Here is a 9,164-nt window from a genome sequence, read left to right as displayed (position 1 = left end):
TGGATGGATGGATGGATGGATGGATGGATGGATGGATGGATGGATGGATGGATTAGCTAATGTTTTTTTTCCTGAGACAAAGAACTTGTCTCAGGGGACATGATCCAACTTTCATCATTTATCATACTGGAAAACACTTCCGTAATTGAGATTCTGAGTTAGGTTCTCATATGTTTCTGTAAGATTTACACATGATGCCTTTGTATATACTCGGTCACCTAGATCATTTCTATTACAATAGGGTTGACAAAGAGTGTCAGACAGACTGATAGATTTTATTAAACCTATCATGGTTAAATTCATGTGTCACAGCAGCAAAGAACAAAATTGCTAATGTATTGACATTAGCAATTTTGTTCTTCATTGTATGTCATCTGTTGAGATGACACACAATGAAAATAATCAAATCCCAAAGAAAGACAGTCTAACATATAGAATAACTGAAAGCTATATACCATGTATATTTTTTTTCTTAAAGAATCTGTGATATTGTACTAAAATATGTATAAAAATAACTGAAGAAACAATGGCATCACACAATGACAATACAGTAGTAAGTACATGGACGAGAGATAACAGAGGAAGTAGTGGTAGGGAGTAGTACAGATATTTCAGCGATTTATTAGTTGTAGGTGTTATACAGTCTGACTGCACTTAGTGTGAATGACCTGCAGTATCTTTCCTACCCAACACTTCAGGAAGTTCAGTCTGCTGTTGAAGGAGCTGCCTAAGGTCCTCACAGTCTTATACAGGAAGTGAGAGGAGTTAATCATAATTGCTTTGAGCTTAGCTAATGTCCTCTTCTCACCCACCTCCTCAATGGAGTCCAGAGCAGTTCCAACTGAGCCAGCCCTTCTGATTACCTTAAGTCTCTTGCTGTCCCTCTCTCAGCTCCCACAAGCCCAGCAGACCACAGCATTGAGGATCACTGAAGCCACCACACTATCATAGAACCTTCTTAATAGTGTCCTCTCACACCAAATGATCTCAGGTTCCTCATAAGCTCTTTATGGAAAACTAGGCAAATATCTGGTTGCCTTCTATTTAAGACTGTTGTAATTTACACAATTTCTTAAAATGTTATTATTGTTGTATCATGTATAATGCTTCCACCATCTTCTCCACAGTTAGCAGCAGTTCTGAGGTTTTTGCCAGCTTCCTACTTTTTATCCTCTAATATAACAAAGCTTAACTTAACTTTCCCAATGTCATTGTGCCTTTATAGCAAATTTCAACGTGGGAACAAACATAAGTACCATTCAGGATGACAACATGAAGAAGAGAATTGTTATTGCCGCTCGAGATAACTGGAAGAACTACTTTAGTCGACTCTACCCTGTGACGGTAAGCTTCAAGAAAAAGGAATATGGTACATTTGTTTTGTCCATTTTTGTTATTTAGGTTTGGGTTTTTTTATATTGCACTTCTTGACTAATTTAATATCATTGCACATTAAAAGAAAAACAGATTGAATAAATTTTCCAATAATAGAAATATACTGCAAATCTAACTCATACTAATACAATACAATCATACAGACAGATTAGTTTCCATGACACACAGTCCAATCAGATACTTTATGTTCCCTAAGATGGTCTTATGTACATTATAGTGTCAAATGATCAAACATTATCTATGTAGGGAAGCTAGATAATGTAGCTTTTTACATTAGGAAGCTACATTCAGCTCCTGCTGAGTTTTCTCAGCAGGAGGGAACTTTCTTGCTCCCTCCTGCTGAGCAAGAAAGCAGTGAGCGTGGATAAATTGCACCGTACCATACCACTCCAACTGAGTTTAGTAAAGACATAGTTTTAACGCCATATTGCATCTCTTTTCATTGCTTTTACATTTCAGCTTAGAAAATATTTTAACAATAGTTAAAAAATGTCAGTAAACTGCATTTTTTGATAACATTGGTTTTCAAAAATGCAGACGGGAGCTGGGAGCATGGAGAATTTTCTTTGATGATAAAACTGAAAACTTACAAAAGTCACAGAACGCAGGGAGCCAGAGCAGAACAAAAACAGGAACCAGGAAGAAAAAGCAAGCAAGGGTTTGCAAAAGTTGAAACAGAAATTTCTTAACAGTTCTCCATGGCAACTTTCAAAAGACCCTCCACATTGACCTTACTTTATTGTACAGCAATAAAATTTGTACAACTCCCAAAGACCTACAGAAAACTCTCTTGCACCCATACTCTACAACAAACAGGAAGCCAGCTATCTTGGATTGAAATTCCAATTTTCACCTCATTATGGCGATTTACAGCCTTCACATTTAATCCAACTCCTCCTTGATCAGTTTGAAACCTGGTCAGTTTGCTCATAAAGCACGGGGCATTAAAAGTTATCAAAATGGTGAGTTTTTGAGTATGTTGAAGAGGTGTGGCCAGACCCCAGCCAAAGTTTGATATTTTGCTATGAAACACAAAAAGTCGCTGAGACACCAAACCTCCACATCCAGTCCTCTATAATACTCAATAGTCAAATCATGACATCACCTAAGCGACACTTCCTGACAACCAGAAATGTAATGCTTTACTTTGAAAGGTCCATATCTGACCTAAACAACATCTTCTGTCCTATCTGTCTTCTTGATTCAGAAAACAGATAACAAATTGGTCTCACTTTTGGCGAAAGCACAAAAACTTTTCGCTGGAGGGCAAATTCAGACATCACATTTACATTACATTTGGCTCTAAATTCCACAGATTTCAGCTGATCTGCACTTCATTTGATATGATCAATCTTAATCCACCTCCCCTCCTCACGACAGGAATGCTGTCCAATATTTGATGACTGTGGTCTAATTCTTCCACCAAACCCCTTAGAATTCTAAAACAAAATCTAAAAAAGTAGCCCCAATCCATGCATTGGCCAACAATCATCAAACTCTGTACAGATGTGTGACTTGTCAGGACCTACAGAAATGTCTATTGGAGCCTTGGTCCAAACCCAACAGGAAGTCAGCCATTTTGGGTCAAAGCAACAATTTTGTCTTTTGCACACATGTCGTATCTGTGCAAACTCTTCCAACAACATTTGACATTCAGACTTTACAATCTCTCAATACAGTCTTGAGGCAGATCAGTTGTTCCCCAAAAATAACTAAACAAGTTATTTTATTAATAACTGGTGTAGTTATTAATAAATTAAGCCTTCATTATCCATTAGATATGACATACTGTACAGTAACCACTAAAAAATATTATTTTTTTACATGCAGCCACACAATGGAGATGCTCAAGTTTTGGGTGTTTCTCATAGAGGGATTCGTCTATTGAAGGTGGTGAAAGCATCAGGCATCAATCCTAAACATCTCAAACTGCTCAAAAGTTACAGGTATGTATATTAGCCAGTAATAGTCTTTATCTGACAATTTCCTTTTAAATATAGAAATAACTTCTGAAAACCCTATGGTTTTCCAACTTAAACTAAAACAGGGTTGAACCTGGCAAGCCATCACTTCCAGATCAAAGTTCTGACATGAACATACTAATTAACTAGCTTAAAAATGTGACAAATAATCATCTTATTGCCCTTATTTGTTTGAATGTTAACTCTAATTAAAACTTAACATTCAATGCCACTCACTGCCATCACTGTTTCTGGCCCAGAATAATATTTTATATGAATATAGTTTTGCAGAGGTGCTGTCTGTTAACCTTGAGGGAGCAGACAAAGTAAAACTGGACCTTAAAATGGAAAACTTAGTGCTGCTGTCAACCAGGGCTCCTCAGATCACTGCCATGATCGAAGTTTTCCTCAAGGAACTCATCAAGGTGATTTTTTTTTGTATTTTTTTTTAAATCTTATATTTCCTTTAAAAGTATTAGTTTGTCTTTGCTAAATCTCCCTTGCATCTTATCCCATTTTAGATTTTAACCATCTTTATACATATCTTTTTCCTTTTTCTTAAGGACTCGGGCCACATGGTTGCTCTAAAGAGTTTTGTAACGGATGACAAGACGCTTCTGAGCTTCAGTAAGGGGGATATCATCAAACTGCAGAAAATGGAAGGCCTTCAGACTGGTGAGATCATTAGTTCAGTGGTAGTCATAATTGTATATTTACTGTATTTAACATTAGATATGCTAAGTATTAATTATTTCTACCAGCATATCCCACCCATGCTGTTAATATTCTACTATTTTAATGTTAACCTACTGTGAATGTTGCACTAGGTTGGGAGTTTGGGAGCACCGGTGGACGTTCTGGTCTTTTTCCACTGGACCTCACCCAGCCTTGCGCAGCCCCAGATTATCACTGGCTCCATCTAGATCGAAGAGATGACAGGAGAAAAAGCATGAGGAATGCTAAGCCAGTCAGTTCGTTCAATGGCCCTTCACCAGTCCCCACCAGCAGACACATACCCAACAATCGTTCTGTGCAGTCTAATCGGGAGGCCATGAATCCATCTTCAGTAGAGGGCTTACAACACACACGTGCCCAAAGCTCACAAAAAGGATCCAACCATGACCTAGAGATCTTTTCTGCTATGGCTGACTTTGCTACCAAGTATTTTAGGTAAGTAAAATTTCCACGTAAATCCTGTTCATATTATTATGTGTGTTTAACAGAGCAAGGCTAATGTTGTGTTGCATTAATTGGTGCTGAAAGAATGGAGACAACAGGAGTGCCAGTCACTGGAAGAAATTTTTCAGAAGCAGTTCAGCATACAGTGGTAAGACCCTATGAACATTCTGATTGGTGACCCATGTCTTCTGTTGTGTTTAAAACTTTACATTCACTTATCAGGAACATAATTTTTAGCCACTTTCTCCGGAGTATGTTTTTAAATGACATTAACTTAAGCATTGCAGCTCATTTCAGTCAACTAATTCAAGAGGTTCTTCACCAAATATATCACATTTGTTGTAAATATGCACCTTTTTATACAAGCTATATTCTGTATCATACTCTCCTTCATATTCACTATTTTTATTCCATTATAGATGAAAAAATATCCAGTTAGTGCACCCTCTCTTATATGAAAACTGACATTTAAGATTAATCACAACACAACCAGACCTAATTGAGCTTTAGTCCAACCAGGACAATTCTTCATTTGCCTCTTCTGATGTGCTTTTCTGTACAATGACAGCCAGTAGTTTGCACAAGTACAATGGGACAGACACCATAAATAGTGAGATGGTTGAGCTACATCATGCTTAATCCATATTTCAAAGTATTTTCCAAATAGCAAGCAGAACTTGGTAATAACAAGTTCTGCTTGCCCTATTCAGCTTGACAGAAATAGGGCAGAATCAAGCACAAAGCAAGGCAGCAAAAAACAACAAATAAAGCAGTCCTGATAGACAATTTACTAACATTGTTGCCGTGCTCTTCCTGAGCACGGCAGATGTCACAGACGGCTGACAGATATTCTAAGCTGATTGCCTTGTGTCCTCTGCATGACGTGGCCGGTGTGGTTTGGAGCACTATTTTACGGTCTACCATATTTGGGAGCGTGTTCCCAAAGCCCATTGGACTCTCATTGGCCAGGCAGAGTAAAACCCAAATGTGGCATCATACTAGCCTGGTGACAAACGTATCACAAGCTGTGACATTTTTCTGTCCTACAAACAGACCATATTGAATGGTGCTGTATGGTCAGATGTATAGACAGATCATATACAATGATTTCAGAATCAGTGCAATGGTTCTGATACTATTGTAGGTTTCAGAATCTACAATAATTCTAAAATCAGTGCTTTGACTGTTGAGTGTTATGGAAACCAACAAAATAGCATCCAAACTGCCAATTTGACCCATACAAATCAATTAAAACAAGGCATAATAGCTGTACCATGGTGGGGTGACATAACTTATCCTCTGAAGGTAAGGATAAGTGTTAGCAGAGCTGAATAGAGTCAGAGGGATCATCTTCATATTTCTGTGGTTATTCTGAGAAATATGAATAACGATATTGAGGAGTACCAGTAAGCATTTAAACTTGTAAAAACAATTTTTCTAACTTTGTATCAAATAATTTGAACTCTATACCATTGCAGATCAAGATAAATGTAATCTTATGCCCCTAAGTCAGTAAGAATTCTGTATGTCTTTGAATAAATCATTTTCTGTGTGCATTATTTATTTGGTTGAACCAGGTGCTATCAAGCCACAGAAGTCAACAGATTTCATTAGAAAAGATTCTGAAAAGTATTTATAAATGTTTATTTCATGGTTGAGTGGAAAGTAATGAGGTATGTTTTAAAGTTTTAAAATTAAGATCTAACTGTATTTTATTTTTTATTAAGGTCCCCATCCAGGAGTCACTCATTCTCTACAATGATTCTGAAATCAATGATTTGGCTGTTGAGTGCTTCATAAGTGAGTTTACTAATCCTATTTTATTGAAACATATGTTACTGTTTTGGATCCTAAAGAAGGTCATGTGGCTATCTCTATTTACAGCTCTGATGCAGTTTATGGGGGACATCACAACACAGAAGAACACTACACAAGCAAATTGCCTAACTCATATCCTGCTGGTCAGGAAATATTTTCAAAGTTTGACGTTGATGTTGACAGGTGTTACTTTGGTATTACTTTAAAATCATTTTCCCTTATTTGTTTAGTTAGGGAAGGAAAAGGAAATTCTTAGAGATGAAATCTACTGCCAGGTCATCAAACAAACAACCAACAACCCCACCAGGTGGGTATTTCACATTCATTTGAGATTAAATTTTATTGTGAACCCTCCCATAGTCCAAGCTCAACACTCAGCAAGAGTATGGCAGATGTCCTGGTCAGACAACGGGGAAACGATGGGGATGTTCCATCAGCACAAAAAAAACTCAAAAGCGCATATGGGGTCAGTGCAACCCCACCGGGACAGCACTCAGGGTAAAAACTTGTGGGGTCCACTGCAAGGAGGAAGTAAAAACCTATCTTGTAGGAAAAAATAATTTAAGTCAATTCAAATACAAAAATACTTTATTAATCCCAGAGGAAAATTAAATGTTGTAAATCATTAATTTAGATTCTTCAAAGAGTTATTGAAGATGGTGGTGGCAGGAAAACTCTCCTGCAGTAGCCTGTACTACATTGAATCTGAAAAAGCTACTGATTGAAGATGCTCTTTATCTATGCACTGTCAGGGTGAAAAGCTCTCAGTCAGCTCTACCAGGAATGTATTAATTGAAAACAATTTCAGAATTGCTCCATCAGAATGTCGTCTCTGGCTTCCGAGTTCAAACATCTTTTATACTGAAAAACAGCAGAGGTGTAACAATTTGTTTCTCAATCTACTGAGATCTGAGACATTTTTTATCTAACACCAGTTGCTCTTTAAAGCTGCAGGGTTGATAAGCCTATATTCAGGGGCACGGTATAGGGGGGAAAAGTGATGACAATTCTAGGGGCCCTGACCAACAGGGGGCCCTCCACAATTTATTTATTTATTGTTCATAGAAATAAAAAAGAAATTGGGGCCCTGTCAATTACAAAATTAATCATATTGTATTTTCGAAGATTGTTTTTAGCAGTAAAAATTTAATGTTCCCACTCCCAGATCAAAAAACATACATCCACATTTGCCCTGAACCTCCCCCACCCCCCATATCTGCGTTAAATGGTTCGTTCATGCTTGGAGCGCATGTTGTCTACTGTCTGCTGTTAGCAGCAGACAGTAGGAAACAAAAACGATTGTGGCAGTTACTATGCCGCTAAGAAAAGTTATAAAACCAGGTTTTCAAAAAAAAAAAAAAATAGAGAGAGAGAGAGAGGAAAAAAAGGCAAGAGTGTCAATTTATAGTTCAGTTTTTCTCCAAGAGAGGTGAGTAGACTGTATGATATTATCAACCATTCAGCGTAGTTAGCTTAGCTAACATTTCACTAGCATTTAATGAATTAAGGAATTAAATTACCAGCAGCTCTAACCCATGTCCCTCCTGACCTGCCCTCTCCTAAGTGAAATTAAAGCTGCAGTATGTAACTTTTATATAAAAGTATTTTTTTTCCACATATTTGTTAAAACTGTCATTATGTTGTGTCATTATGGTATGAGAGGTAATCTGTGAAAAATCTATTTCCTCTGCTTTCTCCCAGTGCTCTCTAAAAACAACCAGTCAGTGGCAGGAGAGGTTTAGTGCTGTCAATCACAATCTCATGTGGCTCATCCTTCCTCCCCCTTGCGCTGTGCTATTCTGCAGCTAGCATAGCCTGTTGTAAATGCTTAGTCTAGTAAGCATAGCTACCAGTGATAGCAGATAAACGATTTTCCTGTAACAATAAGTTGTTTCTCCACCATTAGCACATTTAGCAGTGAGTGAATGAGGTTGATTGACAGTGCTAAGAGCGTCCTACTAGTTCTGATTGGTTGTTTTGGTCAGAACGGTGCATTACTTTAGCCAGTAATAGTAGTTCAGGAAGGAGGTGGAGGAGATTGATTGATCACAGATCATCTGTCTCATAACAAACTGTCACGACATGATGACAGCTTTAATAAATATGGAGAAAACATATTTTTTATTAAAGTTGTATACTGCAGCTTGAATAAAATGCAACTACAAAGCATTTTTTGAGAAGTCTGGATTGCTTCATGTATATTTTGCATGTTGCCTTTGACTGTTGCTCATGGGGAGAGACATTTCAGTAATCCAAAACTAATAGAAAAAAAATTAAGCAACCTACTTGCATACTGTATGCAGACTGTATGCATACTAAATTTTACTCTTGCATGTAAAATTCATGAGCAGTAAATATTGTACTAGTTATCACTATTGGACCAAAGAAAGCAAGGCAGATGCAAGCCTTTGAAATTGTGACGCTTTTGATGGGTCAGATAGACTCAAGAAATTGTAACAGCAGCTGCGTGAGGGGGGGCCCAATTTAATTTTTTGTCAGGGGGCCCAAGATTCCTGGCAGCACCCCTGCCTATATTACACACAATTCTCATAAGCATAATTGAAATAAAGACATAACATAAACCATAAATTCAAAAGGTCAAGAGACTGTCGAACCCAAAGTTCAACATAGTTGTAACTCAACATGTTTGATAATTTTTTAAGGAAAGTCTTGTATCTTAAGCTTATTAAAGGAGAATACTGCTTCAAATAAAACATGAAAGATTTTTTAAGCTACTATGCTTCTCAGGGCTTTATTAGGTCCGTTCAGACGATATGTGAACTCTATGTGGCAGGACCAGTGTGATTGAAA

At 37.4% G+C, this 9,164-nt stretch overlaps 1 protein-coding gene across 3 annotated transcripts in view; it reads left to right on the top strand.

Annotated features, from left to right (window-relative positions):
• Positions 1-9,164, top strand: part of LOC103154704 (unconventional myosin-XVB-like) — a 56,853-nt gene that overhangs the window by 36,636 nt on the left and 11,053 nt on the right. For all 3 annotated transcript variants that reach the window (XM_016662929.1, XM_016662928.1, XM_016662927.1), the window contains 9 exons: positions 1,226-1,344; positions 3,226-3,341; positions 3,640-3,781; positions 3,920-4,031; positions 4,184-4,526; positions 4,620-4,683; positions 6,263-6,335; positions 6,420-6,496; positions 6,584-6,660. In XM_016662929.1, the coding sequence (XP_016518415.1) occupies positions 1,226-1,344; positions 3,226-3,341; positions 3,640-3,781; positions 3,920-4,031; positions 4,184-4,526; positions 4,620-4,683; positions 6,263-6,335; positions 6,420-6,496; positions 6,584-6,660 (1,123 nt within the window). The remainder of the gene's footprint in view (positions 1-1,225; positions 1,345-3,225; positions 3,342-3,639; positions 3,782-3,919; positions 4,032-4,183; positions 4,527-4,619; positions 4,684-6,262; positions 6,336-6,419; positions 6,497-6,583; positions 6,661-9,164) is intronic.

The sequence above is a fragment of the Poecilia formosa genome, unplaced genomic scaffold (assembly GCF_000485575.1).
Source record: "Poecilia formosa unplaced genomic scaffold, Poecilia_formosa-5.1.2 Scaffold396, whole genome shotgun sequence".
NCBI lineage: Eukaryota > Metazoa > Chordata > Actinopteri > Cyprinodontiformes > Poeciliidae > Poecilia > Poecilia formosa.
Note: the sequence above shows the minus strand (reverse complement) of the source record. Positions and strands in the feature narration are given on the sequence as shown.